General features: G+C 36.4%; 1 protein-coding gene and 1 long non-coding RNA gene across 2 annotated transcripts; one reads left to right on the top strand and one right to left on the bottom strand.

Moving 5' to 3' along the window:
* Positions 1–5227: 5227 nt before the first annotated feature.
* Positions 5228–6962, bottom strand: LOC139844711 (uncharacterized). Its single transcript, XR_011758073.1, has 2 exons — positions 6779–6962; positions 5228–5845 (listed from the first exon to the last, which is right to left on the bottom strand). It is a non-coding gene; the product is annotated as an uncharacterized lncRNA (long non-coding RNA).
* Positions 6963–8037: 1075 nt separating this feature from the next.
* Positions 8038–9234, top strand: LOC139841453 (F-box/kelch-repeat protein At3g06240-like). Its single transcript, XM_071831669.1, has 2 exons — positions 8038–8581; positions 8645–9234. The coding sequence occupies exons 1-2, from the start codon at positions 8038–8040 to the stop codon at positions 9232–9234; spliced, it is 1134 nt and encodes a 377-aa protein (XP_071687770.1).
* The last annotated feature ends 13211 nt before the right edge of the window (positions 9235–22445 follow it).

Genomic DNA, 22445 nt, shown 5'->3' with positions numbered 1-22445 from the left:
ACAAGATTCGGTGTCAGCATGTTTGTATAATATTGTTTAAAACTGCATTCGAGATTTACTTTGTTGTAACATATTAATATTGTAAACCAATATGTATTGGTAGTGTGTAAGTGTGATATTTTTATATTATCATTTCTTGATAATCTAGGTAGTGTCCTTTTAATCTTGTCGATAAAATAAAGGTTATGGTTTGTTTTTAAAAAAACGAATGCAGTCTTTGAAAAACGTCTCATATAGAGGTCAAAACCTCGCAAAGAGATCAATTAATATGAAACGTTTATAATCTATATGAACGGGACATTTCATAAATATTTTCTATTGGGATCGTAACACTTCAATCCCCAAGAAGTATTTCAGTCTGCCTGAGTCTTTCATTTCAAACTCTTTAAATAAGTTTGTTTTTAAGTTAGAAATTTCTTTTATCATTTCCCGTAATTATCATGTCATCGACATAAATTATTAGACATCTGATTAGCTTGTTTCTTTGTTTAAGAAAATGAGTATGATCCGAGTTACTTTGTTTAAAATCATATTTTTTCATAAATAATGTGAATCTCTCAAACCAAGCCCGAGGGGATTGCTTTAACCGATATAGAGATTTTTTAAGTCGACAGACTTCCCTATCTTTGAAGCTTCATGTAGGTCCCGGTGGCACTTCTAGGGATGGAATCGGGTCGGGTTTGAGTAATCCCGAACCCGGACCAGATAAGAAAAACTAGTCCCAAACCCGGACCAAATACCCGACGGGTAAACGGGTTTACCCGCGAGTAAACGGGTACCCGTTTACTTTTTTTTTAGCAAATAAATACATTACCAAAAACATATACAATCTATAACTCTGTAAATTATATGCTTTATATATATGTGTATATTTGTACAGTATAAATTATTTCCTATTTTCAATTATTATCACTATCAATTTTTAAATATTTTTATAAATTAGATTCTTGATTTGAATGCAGATGAAAATGTTAAGTTGATAGATGATAAATAAATATATAAATTCATATTGACCTTGTAATCAACAAATTTTTTTTAATTTAATATTTGTTATTATTCATTTTTAATTATTATTGTTATTATTATATTATTATTATGCGGGTATACGGGTCGGGTAAACGGACCGGGTAGACGGGTCTTTATTTAAACCCAGACCCGAACTCGAACCCGAATATTTTTTGAAAATCAATCCCATACCCGGCCCGAGACCCGTAGACCCGGACCAGACCCGGCACAATTATGTCGGATTTCAGTTTTCCCCGTCTGGTTCGGGCTTTTTTGCCATCCCTAGGCACTTCCATATATACTTCTTCTTTTAGTTCGCCATGTAGAAAGGCATTCTTCATGTCAAATTGGTGAAGTAGCCATTCTTCATTTGCAGCAATAGAGAAGAGTGTTATGATAGTATTAATTTTTGCGACCGGGAAAAAAGTCTCGGAATAATCTATTCCATAGGTTTAGTCAGTGTTGTAAAAGTCGGCCGACGCGTCGGCCGATGCGTCATTTTTTTGGGTTCTCCGTCCCGTTTTTTCTAAAAACGACTCAAAAGATGGTCAAAGCTAAAAGTTCGGTCAAAGTCTGTCAAACACAGTCAAAGTTGGTCAAAAATAGTCAAAATCATTCAAATTTTCGTCAAAGATGTGATATGTTTTAAAATTAGGATTTTTTTTTTCATTTTTTAGACCGCTCTTTTTTCTGTGTCCTTAATGATTATGTACTCGGTAACATTAATTGAGCTTGAAGTTTGATTGTATTTAAATTTAAGTTCTTATCTAAGAAATTTATGGTACTAAATCAACTATTTTATACATACATAAATACATATTTAAGAAATTATTAACAAAGTCAACGTTGGTCAACGACCGATGCATCCCTGACACGTCCCCGACTCGACCGACGCTTCCTTTTAGGTCTCGACTGATGCGTCCCCGACTCGCGACTTTCACAACGTTGGGTTTAGTATATCCCTTGGCAACAAGCCGAGCTTTATATAGTTTAATTAGGCCGTCTGGTTTGTATTTTATTGTAAACACCCATCGACATTCCATTGGTTTCTTTCCTTTGAGGGATAACACACCTTTTCCATGTGTCATTATTTCTTCGTCTATGGTTTTTTTCCATATTTCAGATTTCATTGCTTGATCAATAGTAATTGGAATTTCTTAGCACAATTGAATTTTGTGCTTCGTTTGATATGTTCCCTTGTGCCATATTAGCACTAAGATACCTTAAGATTTGATCTTTCTTCTCTAGAGAGTTTCTTTTTGGTGGGACCCCTCTGATGGTTCTTTGTGGTTTGACAAATTTCTCAGTGGTTTGAGCGAGGGTTGTAATGTTGTCAATTGAGTGGTTGGTTTCTGCGAAAGTTGAACTGGTTTGTTCCTCCTGAACTGGGTGTTCATTATTGAGGAAATTTCAGCGGATTCAGAGTTTTGTGAGTTTTGTGTCGAGGTTTGTGTTGAGGTTTGTGTAGGATCGGGTTTTGGTGTCGGGGTATGGTCGAGTGGTGTTGGCGTTTGAGTATTTGGAGGTGGTATCCATTTTATCCAACTTAGAGTGTCAATATTCTCTTTCGCCCCCTCACTCGTGAGTTTGGTATTGTAAAAGTATTCGGTTTCGATAAAGTGACAGTTCATTTGATAATGAAAGAGTTAAATGTTGAATTATATTGATATGTGTTTACACTGAATTGATACTTGGTTACATTTACAAGTGTGCTTATATCCACAAAATACCTAACAACTACTTCTAATTAGAGTTAGGCTCTATTACACCTTTTGGAACAATTTTGATTAAAGAAAAAAGATATTGGTGGTGAATGGTCTTTGTATCTATTGAATTTTGTGGCATATGTTATATTGTGATCTTCTATACATGGAAATCATGAAGAATACTTTCTTCTGATCTTAAAGTCAAATACTAAAATGGTAATCTGCTTTTGTTCCCTTATTCTAACAGTAACAACAGATATCATAACAGTGGGCACGATTGATGAACAGTACAACTCACTCTTTTTCGATCTTACTAGGCATGATGATAGTGCTTCGGAGTATTTTGTGCAGCTCCAAAGATATTTCCTGATGAAAATAGTGAATTTCGTTCTAGTTTTACTACTAACGCTGCAGCTTGTTTGATATGAAGATCCTCTTTAGGCAGTTTTTTCCCATTTGAAACGCTCACGTGAATGTAATATTTCTTCAGTGTCTTCTTTAATTCAGTTACTTATAGAAGTGCGACTGGTTCCATGTGTTTGAATGCATTCTTGAAGAACATTAAGAATGGTGTCTCTGTTGGTACGATTAAGGATCATTAACAACCATATTCGAGCAAAATCAAAGACGGAAGAGATAAACACGATGAATCAAACATAAATCAATATTATTAATATAAATGTTACACTTGCAATTGATTTAAATGGAGAAACATCGGTTGGTCAAGGGAGATCGAGCATGCATGATCTCCCCTATGCACTGGAATCGTCAAAACGGCTCTTCCAAATTAGGTTTCTACACCTGACCACAATTAGAGTTCTACTTTTGACCCTAAAAACACATGTGAAACTGATATATATAGACGACATAGGTTTAGGTAACCCTAATGGGCCTATCAACATGAACGGCCCAACAGTCACATATGCTCCTGTAACTGATCAGTTTCATGCGTGTAATACATCTACTCATCTAGGTATACAGTGTAATAATAAACGTTATTCGCCAAACGACAGCCATACAATATATGTATCAACAGTCTCCGAGTTTTTCGTCGAGAACTGCAGGTGCTGCTGCCTTCTCTATAACCTAAGTAAATTTATGATAATATTATATTTTGCAATAGAACATTAATTATGAGTTAAATATATCATATAATAATATTTTTAGAATCATATTTCACAAGAACAACAGAGATGACGTATAGGTCTATTTAATGTGATAAACAAATGTCAATACAAGAATGATAACAGCAAATTTGAAACGAGCATTAGTGAATGTGTACATGTCATGAATTTAAATACTCAAATGTGTTGCACGTGTTAGTGACATCAGCAAGTAGTGTAACAGAGTTCGTTTGTTAGTTTGTTAGAACGGGTTGGTTAGTTAAATAGAAAACACAATGTAATAGAAAGATCACCTCTTTGTTAATGTAAATCATTTTCTCTTTGAGTGAGAATCGAATCTGGGTTGGTAGTACTTCAAGTTGGATCCTACCTCCATATCGCTCAAGCCAAGCTTCGATAGTAACTCGTTGATATTGGTGGAACACTTGGTTAATTTTTGGAACCGAAAGGGGAGGTTTGGTTGATGAATGAGTATGGGGTCAATGGATGTTGGGACTATGATTTTACTACATGTATTCAATGAAATCCGTATGACATTTTGACCTATTTTTTATGATGACAATGGAGAATTTATGGTTGTTGGGAAAAAACCAAAGGTTTATATATGATACTGAGGGAAGCGTGTTCGAAAATGTTGAGATTTCTTATAATTTTGTGTTGATTGTATGGTCTAGCTATGTTGAAAGCCTTTTCTCCCTCAAAAATCACCAGGATCAACTAGTAATTGGTAAAATAGATTGCTCCTGCTTATTTTAATTCTTTTAAATATGATGTTAATGTTAATATAATAAATGATAAATGATTAATTATAATTTATGTATGTGAGCTGAATTAATCTAATATCCAGCTCCAACAAATACATAATGAAGCCCACCTAGTAGAAAGTATACAAAAGGAGGCATGTGGAGAAGATCAAGATGAATGTTGTGTAATGACCTCGACCCAATTTCAGAAAAACATCAATTTTTTTTTTTTTTTTTGTCAATCCCCATCAGGGATCCCAAATGATTCCCATCAGGAATCTTGTTCTTATCAAAATCTGTAAAAAAATCAAGGATTCATTCAAAGCAGGAGCTTTAGCCAAATTTTTGCACCTTGACCCATTTCAATCCAACTCATTTCCACACCATCACACAACAACACAACATGAACTATTTCATATACATCCAAAAACCAACTTTCAACAAGTTTCAAGAGTCACAAAACAAACTAATTTTAAACGACCCATTACAAAAGAAAGTGGTTAGTTGGACCCATTTGACAAAACGTTAACCAAAGATCAAATCATGATTCTTGGGATATTACTATCCCACACAAAGCACCTACCGAAGGCATCTATCATATCCATTCTTGCTCAATCTGAAACCTATGAAAAGGTTAAACAACAACGAGTAAACGAAAACGCTTAGTAAATACAACATATGCATACAAGTTAACAACATTCATATAGATAGTCAATTATCCGCATTTCACAAACCAAATAAACACACAATTGACAATCATATTTGGTTCTTGATGCGTTCTCAACGTGAACCAAGAACCCTACCATCATATCAACAATCATATTCGGTTCTTGATGCGTTCTCAACGTGAACCAAGAACCCTAGCATCATATCAACAATCACAATGCGCATGTGTCAACTTTGGATCTTGATGCATTTCCAACGTGAACCATGATCCCGCTTGATGCATTCCCAACGTGAAACAAGCACCTCGTACCAAATCTCAATACAAGTATACAACCAATTGTGATATTGATGCGTTCCCAAAATGAACCAAGATCCCGCTTGATGCGTTCCCAACGTTAATCAAGAACCTCATACCAATCTCAATACAACCAATTGCATACCAATATAAATCTCATTAACAAGTAAACATATATTGTACTCACCTTGATTCCAAGCAAGCAATTCATTTAACATAAGCAATCCAAGCAACAACTTCAACAAACCATTCATCAAACACTTCCGGTCAAGAAGTCAACGTATTCGTCATCAAGCACAAATTCACCTAATAACAACCATATACATACACATATATCACAATTCAATTACTAACAAGTAAGGTCTATCAAGACCATCCCACACTTGGAGTTTAGCTCCAGTTACCCACACAACCCAATTAGGTTAGTCCTTGGCTATTATAAACATTTACCAAAAGTAACATTTTTGGACAGCCTGTACAACCTGTCAAACTTTGTACGTTTGGCTGACTTCTACTCATAGTCAACACATAAGACATACCAGTATGAAAACTAGACACATATAGGTTTCCAACGAGTGTTTACACACCCCAAATGGAGTCACGGTTTAGGAGATATGACTGTTTTAAAACGACACTTCAAATCTGTCCAAATTTTGTTTTTCCTCAAGAAATCACCAACTCTCATTAAAATCAATTTTAACAATTCTATAGACCAAAATCAGTTTGAACAATGTAAAATGGACCAATTTAGTCTATAAATTTATAATCAACATACGTCCACATTAGGTCAAACAAGACCAACTATCTAGCCTAAATCATATTTCTAACATTTTTTAATTAAATTCATGACTTATAACCATATGTCTTTCCAATTCATCTCAAAACCAACTTCTAAACTTACTTGACCCATAAAACCCATTTTGACACCATGTTATGATAACACAAGACTTATGATTCTTAAAGTCTTTATAATTCATTACCAAAATTCATCAAGCAGTATACTACCATTTTAAAACTTCTACCTAAATATGGTTTACTCATATTTTAAACTTTAATGTGCTAGTCATTTACATACAAGTTTCATTTTTAATATGTTCATCATCACTACCCATCTTTCACCCATAATCCCTAACTATCATAATTTGAATTAGGGTTTCAATGGAGTTTTAAAGCTTACTTCTAACATTAATTAACCAAAACAATACAAGAATTCGGATTTAAAAGCTCATAATTTCATACCTTATGTCTAGGGTTACAAAACCCCCAAAAGTCACTAAGAAGATGAAGAACATAACAATACAAGGCTCCAATGTATCTAGCTAGTGTTAGAGATGTTGATTACAATTCATGAAGAAATTTCAAATGTTTCTTGGTGCTTCTCACAAAATAGTCACTTTCTCACACATGTACTCCATCCATCTCTTTAATTTCAGCAAAGAATGACACAAATGAGCTGCTGTACCAGATTTTAAGTCTCCATAAAATAAATAATACACTTTACCCCTTCAAGTTTCGGAACTTTACTCTTTCAGTCCCTCCATATTTGGGATGTTACATGTTGAGATGGATATTAGTTATAATGGAAATTGAAATGTTTAGTTTGTGCAGGACTATCTTTGATTTTGGAACTCAGTTGTAATGATTTTGGAATCCTTCTCATCATCAAAAGTCGGCCTTAGCCTCTTCTCATCATCATTCTAACAATGAAACGAAAAAAAAATACATATAACGAAACCGAAAAAAATGCTTTACCTCACCCCTCCAATTATAATTATAAATATATAAAAAATATTGTTTTATGTTCATATTAACACATTGATGAATTTAAAATGGACAAAAAAGTTGGTGGTTGACCCAATCCAAACAAGTATGACATGATACAATGACATGTTTCAAACTAGCACCCAACCCGCCCATCCTGATACATATAACATTTCTTTGAACACCTGCCTAAAATTCTAATTTTAACATACGAATGAGGTTATACATATTATTTCAAGTCAAGCTAATATTTTTAAAAAATAGATACAATTTGGAGGACATGCATTAAGGTTTGTTTGGAGCATAACATTGGCCACGGGAGGGAGGGATTGCCCTTGCAAACATCCAGTATAAGGGATTGCCTTGCCCTTGCAGACATAAAAAGACAATCTTACGCTCATGTGCATGGCAGATGAGTAAATTTAACAGAATAATTTAATGATTTGTTAACTGATCGGAGGGATATCTCGCGTTAAAAAATTACAATTTAAGGGACAATCAAAGCAAAGAAAAGAAAGTTTAGCGCGAAATTTAGGGTAAACGACAGGGACAAACCACGTAATTATGTCAATCATAAACTTTGATGTTGTAATTGTAACCACAATATTTTATGCAAAATATTAATGGTTAAACCACTAAATTATTTATGGTTTGAGTTTAACCTGTTTTGTTTTCTTCAAAATATTTATAGAGTCCCATAATGAAGATCTAGATATGGCGTTCAAAAAGAAATAACAATGGCGTCCGAACTCAGCACCACGCTTCCACCGGTGATAATCACCAACATCTTATGTCGTCTCCCTGCGAAATCGGTTGGTCGTTTCAGGTGCGTTTCAAAGGATTGGCTATCTCAACTCTCATCATACAAATTTATCAAAAACCATGAAAGTACCCTCAACCAAAAACACGTCATATTTAACTCCCTCTTTGAACTTTCATTATATACAATCCCATTTAATCCCCATGAAAAAATACCAAAAAAATTACGCTATAGATTATGGTTCCAACATTTTCATGGTTGTTGCAATGGCCTTGTTTCTTGGTCAGCAGCTTTTTTAAATGAAAATTACATGCTTAGGCACATCATTATCAACCCAACGACTAAGGAAATCGCGAGATTACCCGTATCAGGAGATGAGATAATAGACGGTATCTCAAACGGGAAAATTGTGTATGGATTTGGTTATGATTCGTTAACCGATGATTACAAGGTTGTTACAATCTCTAACATACATAGGGACAATTTGGTCAATGTTGATGTTACTATGCGCGTTCATGTTTGTAGCCTTAGAGCTAATACATGAAAAGGAATTATTGATACTCCTGGAAATCATAACTTTGCAGTTGATGCAGGCGTATTTTCGAACGGGTTTCTTCATTGGTTAGAAATAAACGATAACAAGCATTTAGGCAACATTGTTGCATTTAGTTTGTTGGATGAGAAATTTAACGAAATGACGATACCCAAAATTGATTTCGTGTATGATAAAAATTGCAAACTCATTGATCTTGGTGGAAAGTTTGGTTTATTTTTGGAACAGAAACGGGAAGTTTGGTTGATGAATGAGTATGGGGTCAATGAATCTTGGACTAAGATTTTACTCCATGGATTCAATGAAACGAGGATGATATTTCGACCTATGATTTTTGGTTACAATGGAAAATTTATGGTTGTTGGCAAAAACCGAAGGTTTATATATGATGTTGAAGGAAGCTTCTCTGAAAATGTTGAGATTTCTCATAACTTTCACTTAATTGTTGTCGGTAGCTATGTTGAAAGCCTCGTCTCCCCGCAAAGCTTACAAGGAGTAACAGAAGGGACCTTAAACCTGAACAGTGGCGGATCTACCTTAGCGAGTGTGGAGTCTGGTGACCCCACTAGTTTGGAAGATTTTTTACAAACTTTTCTTCAAGTTGTTGGCCGTTTAGTGTAATTGAGGGATTTGGTTTTCACTTAGAAAATGGGCTATGAGGTACGGAGTGTACACCCATTAAGTGAAAAACATCCCGGACTCAAAAGCAATTTAGTAACTATCTTGACTTTATGACTTGAGAGTTACATAAATGATCTTTAATGACATTAACACTAGTCTTGTAACCACTATGTGGTTTAATGTAATTAAGATTAGTCTTCTAACCATCTTATGGTTTAATGTCATGAAGACATAGTCTTGTTGTAGCCACCCGTCCTAATTCATCTGGACGAATACATTACATTTGGTTATATCGCGAGGTACTTGACCTCTATATGATACATTTTACAAACATTGCATTCGTTTTTAAAAGACAAACTTTCTTCACATCGAAAGTTGACGGCATGCATACCATTTCATAATATATCCAACTATAATTGACTTAATAATAATCTTGATGAACTCAACGACTCGAATGCAACGTCTTTTGAAATATGTCATGAATGACTCCAAGTAATATCTCTAAAATGAGCAAATGCACAGCGGAAGATTTCTTTCATACCTGAGAATAAACATGCTTTAAAGTGTCAACCTAAAGGTTGGTGAGTTCATTAGTTTATCATAATCATTCATTTTCATCATTTTAATAGACCACAAGATTTCATATATTGACACGCGTAACTCGCGAATTAAAATTCATTCATATGGTGAACACCTGGTAACCGACCTTAACAGGATGCATATAGAATATCTCCATCATTCCAGGACTCACATCGGATATGATAAATCGAAGCACTAAAGCATCCGTAACTCGGATGGGGCTTGTTGGGCCCGATAGATCTATCTTTAGGATTCGCGTCAATTGGTGGCAATTATCATAAACACCAATTCTTAAGCTACCAAGCTAAAAAGGGGCATATTCGGTTTGATAATCCAACCATAGAATGTAGTTTCGATCACTTGTGTCTATTTCGTAAAGCATTTATAAAAGCAGCGCATGTATTGTAACATCCCGCCTTTTTCCATTTATTTTTCCGTTATACTAATATAAAGTCCGTTATATGTTTATAACATCTCCCGTTGATACGCGTTTTAAATTATCTCGTTTAGGTAATTCCCGCACCCGAACAAAAGTTGAGGGACTAAACTTGACAAGGGATCAAACCCTTGACTAGGTCAAAGGGTCAAACCCCTTTCACCCATTCATTACCATCTCCCTCTCTCTCTCTCTTTCTCTCTAGCAAGAACACACCCAATTTCCTTTCTCATTCATTCATCATCTAAATCCGGATTAGGGAGCTAGCAACCAAATAAATTACATATTCGTGATCCTCTCTTCATCCTCTTCATTTTGGTACCAACTTCATCTCATTTGGGTAACTTTCTAAAATCACTAGATTTTGTGTTCTTGATGTTTTTAACTTATAAAAGTGTTAATTAGTGTCTATGGCTCAAGTCTAACATGAATATATGATTTATATGCTCGATCTCGTTGTTTTAGTGTAACTAGCATGAACTTGAATTTTGGTGTGTTGTTCTTGAATTTTGGATGATCATATGTTGTTAGATGTTGAAAGTTGATGTTTTAATTGTGTTACTAGCATCACTAGCTTCAATTTGATGTGTAGGTTGCCTTAGAAAACTTCATGAACTTGATTATTGATTTTTGGTGGAATTGAGTTAGGGTTTGAAGAACTTGAAGTGATTATTTGATGCGTTGATTGCCATGAATTGTTGTTAGTAAGTTGTTAGTTGTATTGTATGCTCCATTACCTACAAAATGGCATGTCACATGTATGCATTGAATGCCCAAATCATTAAATGTGCATTGGTGAGTTTGAAGCATTAATGTGGGCATTGAATGATCACTTGGTTGGAAAACTCGGTTGTTACAAATGAGGTTTTTGATTGTTAAATTGTGTTTAGTTGCATTCTATGTCAAAAGAGCTTTCCAACGATATAAGGTGCGAGTCCTAAGTGTTTGTGGTTTGCGTTTTATGCTTATTTGAAGTTTGGATCAAGTTGGACAAGTGAAACAGACCAGGCACCAGCACCCGCCTATTGTCGCGGCGCGACAGAAGGGTGCCGCGGCGCGGCATAAGCCGTGCCCAGCTTCTGTCTCCGGTATCCATTTTATGGAAAATGTTTGGCATACTACGGACCTCCGATTCACATGAAACTTGTTCTAACATGCTCATATATGATTAAAAACCTCAGAAAAATAGTTCAGGACCCGACCCGAACATGTTGACTTTTTCGTTGACTTTGACCCGACCAAGTTGACTTTTAATCAAACTTAACCAAATATTGTGCAATCGTTCTAACATGTTTTTTTATACTTGTACCTTGCATGAAACATGACAATTTGATTCACATGCTATTATGATCGAGTCTTAACGAGCCATAGGACTAATTGAACATCTTTGACCTATCGTGTTTACCGTTATTGATACAACCTATTGTTTAGGTCAAGACTAGCATTGTTCTTTGCACACGTTTACTTGTTGAAGTACTTTACTACTCGTGCACTCAAGGTGAGATCATAGTCCCACTTTTACTCTTTTTGAACTTACATTTGGGATGAGAAAACATAAACATTTCTTTTACTAAGTGAACACAAGTACAGGAAAACAAACATTCTACATACGAGTTTAGAACAAAATCCTCAACTCGATTATCATTAGTTACACTTGCCGGGTGTAAGCGAGAACTTATGTTGTATGGATCCATATGGGTTTGACAAACCCTCATTCAAACGGTTCGCTACCGTTTACGAATGAAATATATTTTCGAGAAACAGTGTATGTTCTAGCACTAAGTGATGGGGTTCAATGGAAGGAAATGTTAAGCATTGATAATTGGGTGCTCGTGAAACAAACTTTTGGAATGTATTACTATTAATTCATTGATGCAAATCTTGTGGTTCACTTGTACTTACTTACTTAAACCTATGATTTCACCAACGTTTTCGTTGACAGATTTCTATGTTTTTCTCAGGTCCTTGAACGATACATGATACATGCTTCCGCTCATTATTTTGATACTTGCATTGGATGTCGAGTATATATGCATACATGGAGCGTCTTTTGGATACTTTTAAATTGTGTCGCATAAGTTTCATTTGTACTTAAAACTATGTATCGTAACTTGTGGTGGAACTATTCTTGTAAACTTGAACAACCTTTACATTTGAAATGAATGCGACATATCTTTTGGTCAAACGTTGTTTTAAAGACTTATGACCACGTAACGGGACCTAAGTAGACGGCGCCGTCAATGACGATTTGGTCGGGTCGCTACAGATGGTATCAGAGCGTTGGTTGTAGGGATTTAGAGTTCATTGGTGTCAACCTCGAGTCATAGGGTACATTGGTGAGTCTAGACTACAACCGGCATATAGACTTGAAGTAGGAATTACTTGACTACTTGTGCATTTATACTCGAACGCTTCTACTCATATCTACTCTTAGTTCATCTTAATCTCACGTTGTTTAATTTGATTGACACGCCACCTTGACTATATGAAATGATGTCGAATGCACATATGAATCAGGGTAATATAATTTCCGGGATTATATTACGGTGACTCATATGAACGTTCCGACATTATGACATAAAGAATTTAAGGCGAGTCGAGGAAAAACTTCTCTTTATCTTTATTCTATATCACGGTTAGTATTATTGAGAATACTAATCAATGATATTCTTGTGTCTTGAAGGAACAATGGCTCCTCGTCGTGTACGCCGCAATGAAACTCCCGAACAAGCTCTTGAACGGATGATAGCCACCGCCGTAGATGCGGCCATGGCCGGTCACTCATCCAACAACAATAATAATAACAACCACAACAACAACAACAACAACAACAACAACAATGGAGCCGGAAACTCAAACGAGGGATGCTCCTATAAAGCTTTCATGGGGTGCAAACCTCACACTTTTGATGGAACCGGGGGACCGGTCGTGCTCACCCGATGGTTTGAGCAAACGGAAGCCGTCTTTAGCATAAGCGGTTGTCGGGACCAAGACAAGGTCAAATACTCCACTCACACTTTCTCCGGAATTGCTCTAACATGGTGGAACACCTATGTTCAATCGGTGGGTACCGATGAAGCTCATGCCCTCTCTTGGGCCGATCTAAAGGAAAAGATAATTGTTGAATATTTTCCGCGCGAAGAAACCCGAAAGCTTGAGGAAGAACTAAGAGCTTTGAAAGCGGTCGGAAACGATCTTAAAGCTTATAATCAACGCTTCGCCGAACTATCCTTGATGTGTCCTAATCTTGTTAACCCCGAATCTCAAAGGATTGAGCTCTACATGCTCGGTCTTCCAAAAAGCATCAAACAAGGGGTGATGTCATCCAAACCCACTACTCATCAAGCCGCTATGAACATGGCTCGCCAACTAATTGAAACGGTTGACGAAATCGTAGTTCCGACACCTAAGGCCGAGGATAAATCGAGCGGCAACAAAAGAAAGTGGGAACCCTCCCAATCAAGCAACAACAACTTTGCTAAGAAGCCTTACACCTCCGACGGCAAGAGGGGTTATGCCGGGAACCTACCTCTTTGCAACAAATGCAACAAACATCACTTTGGTGAATGTGGCAAGTTAATTTGCCACCGGTGCCAAGGAGTTGGTCATAAGGCCAACGATTGTAAAAGTGCCACTCCCGTTGCTCGAAAGTGGCCCAATGCACCAAAGACGGGCACTTGTTACGAATGTGGTCAAACAGGTCATTATAGAAATGCATGCCCAAAGAAGAAAGATAACCCCCACACGCGCGGTAGAGCTTTCAACATCAACACCGAGGAAGCCCGGGATGACACTGAACTAGTCACGGGTACGTTCCTTCTCAACAATTCTTATGTCTCTTGCTTATTCGATTCAGGTGCCGATAAATGCTTTGTATCCAATACTTTGACTCATTCTTTTAGCACTCCACCTCTTCCATTAGATACCACTTATACCATTGAAGTGGCTAACGGGAAACTATTAAGTGCCGACACGTATTACCGGGGGTGTACGATAAACATTTTGGGTAAGGAATTTGAAATTGATTTGATACCCATGGAACTAGGAAGCTTTGATGTAATAATCGGTATGAATTGGTTAGTCAAAACGAAATCTCACATTCTTTGTGATCTTAACGCAATCCGAATTCCTATCGAGAATGGTGAACCTTTGATCGTCTATGGCGATAAGAGTTGCACCGGACTCAACCTCGTTTCGTGTGTTAAAGTTAGAAAACTACTCCGTAAGGGTTGTTTTGCGATCCTTGCTCACGTTAAGAAAGTCGAGTCCGATGAGAAGCACATCGATGATGTGCCAATTGTTAGTGACTATTCCGATGTATTTCCCGACGAATTGCCGGGTCTTCCGCCTCATCGACCGGTTGAATTCCAAATCGATCTTATCCCGGGAGCCGCACCCGTAGCACGTGCACCATATAGACTCGCTCCATCTGAAATGCAAGAATTGCAAAGTCAAATCCAAGAACTACTTGATCGAGGTTTTATCCAACCTAGCCATTCGCCTTGGGGCGCTCCGATTTTGTTTGTTAAAAAGAAAGACGGATCCCTACGAATGTGCATTGATTATCGTGAACTAAATAAATTGACGGTTAAGAACCGATATCCTCTTCCTCGCATCGATGACCTCTTTGATCAACTACAAGGGTCTTGTGTATATTCGAAAATCGATCTCCGCTCGGGTTATCATCAATTGAGGGTTAAGGGGGAAGATGTCTCCAAAACCGCTTTCCGAACTCGTTATGGTAGTTATGAATTCCTTGTCATGCCATTTGGTCTCACTAACGCACCGGCGGTGTTCATGGATCTTATGAACCGCGTGTGCAAACCGTATCTCGATAAATTCGTTATTGTGTTCATCGATGACATATTGATTTATTCTAAAAATGAAGAAGAGCACGAACAACATCTCCGACTTGTGCTTGAACTTTTAAGACAAGAACAACTCTATGCCAAATTCTCCAAGTGTGAATTTTGGTTAAAGGAAGTTCAATTTCTTGGTCATGTTGTAAGTGACCAAGGTATTAAAGTCGATCCAACGAAAATCGAAGCCATTAGCAAATGGGAGACTCCTACTACTCCTACTCACATTCGTCAATTTTTGGGTCTCGCCGGGTACTATCGTAGATTCATCGAAAATTTCTCTTTGGTTGCACGTCCTCTAACCGCATTGACTCACAAGGGAAAGAAATTCATTTGGGCGACCGAACATGAATCCGCATTCCAAATCTTGAAAACGAAGCTAACCACCGCTCCTATCTTGTCACTTCCCGAAGGCAATGATGACTTTGTTGTATATTGCGATGCCTCAAAACATGGTTTTGGGTGTGTATTGATGCAACGAACGAAAGTCATTGCTTATGCTTCTCGACAACTCAAAATTCATGAACGAAACTATACGACACATGATCTCGAACTCGGAGCCGTTGTCTTTGCACTTAAAATGTGGAGACACTATCTTTATGGAACCAAGAGTACTATCTTCACCGATCACAAAAGCCTTCAACACATTTTCGATCAAAAACAACTAAACATGAGACAACGAAGGTGGATTGAAACCTTAAACGATTACGATTGCGAGCTTCGTTACCATCCCGGGAAGGCAAATGTAGTAGCCGATGCCTTAAGTCGAAAAGAAAGAGCGGTGCCTCTCCGTGTCCGAGCTTTAAACATCACCATTCACACCAACCTTAATAGCCAAATTCGGGTAGCCCAAGATGAGGCTCTCAAGGATGAAAACCTTTCACACGAGCTCTTGAACATTCTCGTCTCTCGATTCGAAATTAGGGAGACCGGACTCCGATATTACGCCGGAAGGATTTGGGTGCCTAGTTATGGGGACCTACGAAGCCTTATTTTAGATGAAGCCCATAAGTCACGATACTCGATTCACCCCGGTGCCAATAAGATGTACCACGACCTTAAACAACTATATTGGTGGCCGAACATCAAAAGGGACGTAGCTACTTATGTTTCCAAGTGTTTGACATGTTCCAAAGTCAAAGCCGAACACCAAAGACCGTCCGGACTACTTCGACAACCCGAGATCCCGCAATGGAAGTGGGAAAGGATAACGATGGATTTTATCACCAAGCTACCAAAAACGACGGGCGGTTATGATACCATTTGGGTTATTGTTGACCGTCTCACCAAATCCGCACACTTCCTTGCCATGAAAGAAACGGACAAAATGGAGAAACTTGCGCAACTTTACATTAAGGAGGTCGTAGCCCGACACGGTGTACCTTTATCGATTATCTCCGACCGAGATGGCCGTTTCGTTTCTAGATTTTGGCGTACATTGCAAGAAGGGTTGGGAACGCGTTTAGACATGAGCACCGCATATCATCCTCAAACCGATGGACAAAGCGAACGTACAATTCAAACCTTAGAAGACATGTTACGAGCTTGCGTGGTTGATTTCGGAAAAGCTTGGGACAAGCACTTACCTCTCGCCGAGTTCTCTTATAACAATAGTTATCACGCGAGTATTAAAGCCGCACCTTTTGAAGCGCTATATGGCCGCAAATGTCGTTCACCTCTTTGTTGGGCCGAGGTAGGCGACGTGCAAATCACCGGACCCGAACTCATTCACGAAACCACCGAGAAAATCGTTCAAATCCGAGATAGGCTTAGGACGGCCCAAAGTCGTCAAAAGAGCTATACCGACAAACGACGCAATGATCTCGAATTTCAAGTCGGTGACCGAGTAATGTTAAAAGTCGCACCTTGGAAGGGTGTAATCCGTTTTGGGAAACGCGGGAAGCTAAATCCGCGGTATATTGGTCCTTTCGAAATCTTGGAGCGTATTGGAACCGTTGCTTATCGTTTAAATCTTCCGCCTCAATTGAACTCCGTTCATCCTACCTTCCATGTATCTAACTTGAAAAAGTGTCTTGCCGAACCCGATATCGTCATCCCTCTTGAGGAACTTACTATTGATGACAAGCTTCATTTTGTGGAGGAACCGGTTGAAATTGTGGATACCTCCGTCAAGACATTGAAACAAAGCCGAATCCCGATTGTTAAAGTCCGTTGGAACGCCAAAAGGGGACCCGAGTTTACTTGGGAAAGACAAGATCAAATGCAAAGGAAGTATCCTCATCTATTCGTGAATTCAGAAACGCAAGATCTCGAGGAAGAAACAACGACTACTACGCCTACTTAAATTTCGGGACGAAATTTCTTTTAAGGAGTAGGTAATGTAACATCCCGCCTTTTTCCATTTATTTTTCCGTTATACTAATATAAAGTCCGTTATATGTTTATAACATCTCCCGTTGATACGCGTTTTAAATTATCTCGTTTAGGTAATTCCCGCACCCGAACGAAAGTTGAGGGACTAAACTTGACAAGGGATCAAACCCTTGACTAGGTCAAAGGGTCAAACCCCTTTCACCCATTCATTACCATCTCCCTCTCTCTCTCTCTTTCTCTCTAGCAAGAACACACCCAATTTCCTTTCTCATTCATTCATCATCTAAATCCGGATTAGGGAGCTAGCAACCAAATAAATTACATATTCGTGATCCTCTCTTCATCCTCTTCATTTTGGTACCAACTTCATCTCATTTGGGTAACTTTCTAAAATCACTAGATTTTGTGTTCTTGATGTTTTTAACTTATAAAAGTGTTAATTAGTGTCTATGGCTCAAGTCTAACATGAATATATGATTTATATGCTCGATCTCGTTGTTTTAGTGTAACTAGCATGAACTTGAATTTTGGTGTGTTGTTCTTGAATTTTGGATGATCATATGTTGTTAGATGTTGAAAGTTGATGTTTTAATTGTGTTACTAGCATCACTAGCTTCAATTTGATGTGTAGGTTGCCTTAGAAAACTTCATGAACTTGATTATTGATTTTTGGTGGAATTGAGTTAGGGTTTGAAGAACTTGAAGTGATTATTTGATGCGTTGATTGCCATGAATTGTTGTTAGTAAGTTGTTAGTTGTATTGTATGCTCCATTACCTACAAAATGGCATGTCACATGTATGCATTGAATGCCCAAATCATTAAATGTGCATTGGTGAGTTTGAAGCATTAATGTGGGCATTGAATGATCACTTGGTTGGAAAACTCGGTTGTTACAAATGAGGTTTTTGATTGTTAAATTGTGTTTAGTTGCATTCTATGTCAAAAGAGCTTTCCAACGATATAAGGTGCGAGTCCTAAGTGTTTGTGGTTTGCGTTTTATGCTTATTTGAAGTTTGGATCAAGTTGGACAAGTGAAACAGACCAGGCACCAGCACCCGCCTATTGTCGCGGCGCGACAGAAGGGTGCCGCGGCGCGGCATAAGCCGTGCCCAGCTTCTGTCTCCGGTATCCATTTTATGGAAAATGTTTGGCATACTACGGACCTCCGATTCACATGAAACTTGTTCTAACATGCTCATATATGATTAAAAACCTCAGAAAAATAGTTCAGGACCCGACCCGAACATGTTGACTTTTTCGTTGACTTTGACCCGACCAAGTTGACTTTTAATCAAACTTAACCAAATATTGTGCAATCGTTCTAACATGTTTTTTTATACTTGTACCTTGCATGAAACATGACAATTTGATTCACATGCTATTATGATCGAGTCTTAACGAGCCATAGGACTAATTGAACATCTTTGACCTATCGTGTTTACCGTTATTGATACAACCTATTGTTTAGGTCAAGACTAGCATTGTTCTTTGCACACGTTTACTTGTTGAAGTACTTTACTACTCGTGCACTCAAGGTGAGATCATAGTCCCACTTTTACTCTTTTTGAACTTACATTTGGGATGAGAAAACATAAACATTTCTTTTACTAAGTGAACACAAGTACAGGAAAACAAACATTCTACATACGAGTTTAGAACAAAATCCTCAATTCGATTATCATTAGTTACACTTGCCGGGTGTAAGCGAGAACTTATGTTGTATGGATCCATATGGGTTTGACAAACCCTCATTCAAACGGTTCGCTACCGTTTACGAATGAAATATATTTTCGAGAAACAGTGTATGTTCTAGCACTAAGTGATGGGGTTCAATGGAAGGAAATGTTAAGCATTGATAATTGGGTGCTCGTGAAACAAACTTTTGGAATGTATTACTATTAATTCATTGATGCAAATCTTGTGGTTCACTTGTACTTACTTACTTAAACCTATGATTTCACCAACGTTTTCGTTGACAGATTTCTATGTTTTTCTCAGGTCCTTGAACGATACATGATACATGCTTCCGCTCATTATTTTGATACTTGCATTGGATGTCGAGTATATATGCATACATGGAGCGTCTTTTGGATACTTTTAAATTGTGTCGCATAAGTTTCATTTGTACTTAAAACTATGTATCGTAACTTGTGGTGGAACTATTCTTGTAAACTTGAACAACCTTTACATTTGAAATGAATGCGACATATCTTTTGGTCAAACGTTGTTTTAAAGACTTATGACCACGTAACGGGACCTAAGTAGACGGCGCCGTCAATGACGATTTGGTCGGGTCGCTACATGTATTCTCAGTCCCAAAAATATATATTGTAAAAGCATTTAAAAAGGGAGCAAATGAAACTCACCATACTGTATTTTGTAGAAAAAATACATATGACGACATTGAACAATGCAGGGTTGGCCTCAGATTCACGAACCTATATCATTTATATATATATATATATATATATATATATATATATATATATATATATATATATATATATTAACACATATATTTGTAATCAAATAATTTTATTTATTAATCTTATAATATTTATATATTGAGTGTTGTAGTTATATGAAATTTATAATAAACTCTAATATATATATATATATATATATATATATATATATATATTTATATATATATATATATATCTTAAATTATATGTTATCTATATTTATCTTTTATATATACATAAGGTAATTAATATTCATACATATAATTATATGTATATATTTATATATAATTAGTATTTTATCAAAACTCAATAATTTGTTATATGTAATATATAAAAAAAGTTAATATGTTCAATATATATAATTATATGTAGTATCAATATAAGTATATTTTTATATACATAATCTTTATTTGTCATGAAAATAATAATAGTGATAATAATAATAATAATGATAGTTTCAATCATAATGATAATACTAATAATAACCTTAATGATAATACTTAATATAATAATAATAATAATAATAATAATAATAATAATAATAATAATAATAATAATAATAATAATAATAATAATAATACTAATAATAATAATAGTTATAATAATAATAGTTATAATAATAAAACCATGTTTAATGGTAATAATAATAATGATAAAAATAATAATGATAATAATACTTTTAACAAAAATAATAATTTTAATAAAAATGATAATTTTTATTCAATCATGACTTAATTATAATCATACTCATAGCTATATATATATATATATATATATATATATATATATATATATATATATATATATATATATATATATATATATATTATCTTAATCATTCACGCACTTATAATTATACTTACCGGTTGTAATTACCTTAACTAGATTCATGGTCATAATCATAATCTTATTCATCTTATTATTTCCTAATGTTAATCACTTCTTTTATAATATAGTCATAATATTATTTTCTAGTAATAATATTAATATTCACATTAATAATCATAATGATAAAAATAACATAAATAACAACAATAATAGTAATTATATTATTAATGATAATAAGAGTTATACCCTCTTATTCGTCATCGTATATGGTTATCGTTATCGCCATCGGACATCATAATCATTCTATCATAAAATCATATAATCCCTCGTCTAATCTTATCAATATCGCCATTTATTATCATCATCATTCATCATACCATATATCACGTATGATCATCCTAACAATTTTATATCTTCATCGCCTCATATCACGACATCATTATCATGTCATTTGGCCCAACAGAAAAACAGAAACATGGCAGCCCAATATAATCTAGTACACGGCCCAACTATAAAAGAACTCGGCCCAACTATAAAAGAAACTCAGCCCAACTATAAAAGAACTCGGCCCAATTATATTTCCCAACTCAATGTAAGAAAAAATATAGCAGACCAAAAAATATTCGATCACTTGGCTTCCAGCTAGATTCCACGAACAGCATCCAATGAACTTTATACATCCCCTTTATTCCTTGTTATTGTATAAACTAATAAAAATAGCAAATGTTTTGCCTTTCTCGTTATTTAATAAAAACAGGAACAATTCATATAGCAGTTTTGTCGAGGGTTTATGGTGGTTCAAATGGTGAAGTGGTGGCGGTAATGGTGACCCTTGGTGTAACAGCCCGAGTACAACCCGTAGTGGATATTGTCCGCTTTGCCCCGACGCACGGTGGCTCACGGTTTTGTTTCTCGGGACTCACCCTCAAAACGCGTCCACTAGAGGAGGTATCCACACCCTTTATAAGGGGTGTTTCGTTCTCCTCCCCCACCGATGTGGGATGAGTTCTCACACTCTCCCCCACTCAGGACACTGCGTTTATAACGTTGTGGTTAAGCGTGCTCGGGCGAGAGCACTACCAGGATGGGTGACCTCCTGGGAAAGTGCTTCTCGTGTGTGGTCGCCAAGAAAAAGCCGTGCGCCTGCGGGCAAAGCGGACAATATTGTGGTCATGTTAAGCTGGGGTGTTACAGAATGGTATCAGAGCCAGGTTCGAACCCTGAACCTCTTACCCTTCGGTACTGTAGCAAAATACTGTAGCAAAATACTGTATTTCGAACACTTCGCTGATTTTGTAATTTTTTCCCCAAAAACTCGATTTTTAAGTGTTTTTGACCAAATTTTAAGCAAAAGAAAGTTACTAAACATATATACAACCTATTTCTAACATCAATTGAGCATCACAAACACATATAATCAAAAATCAAGCTAAAAAAGCACACTTTTATTCAAGAACACAAAAACCCAATTCTTAAGAAATCAAACAATTATTCAATCTTACAAACCTGGATAGATGATCAATAAAAAGTAACAATTCAATCCTTAAAGCTTCTTGATCCAATTCCACACTTGAATTAGATTAGGGTTAGAGGTAGGAGATGAAGTTAGGTACGGTGTTCTTGATTTATTTTGGGAAAAATGATGGAATAATCCAGACTCAAGCTATTTATATTGAGTTATAAAACCATACCCTATAACACACGGGTA

This window comes from Rutidosis leptorrhynchoides, chromosome 4 (assembly GCF_046630445.1).
Source record: "Rutidosis leptorrhynchoides isolate AG116_Rl617_1_P2 chromosome 4, CSIRO_AGI_Rlap_v1, whole genome shotgun sequence".
NCBI classification, from domain to species: domain Eukaryota; kingdom Viridiplantae; phylum Streptophyta; class Magnoliopsida; order Asterales; family Asteraceae; genus Rutidosis; species Rutidosis leptorrhynchoides.
This window is presented reverse-complemented; position numbering and strand designations above follow the sequence as displayed.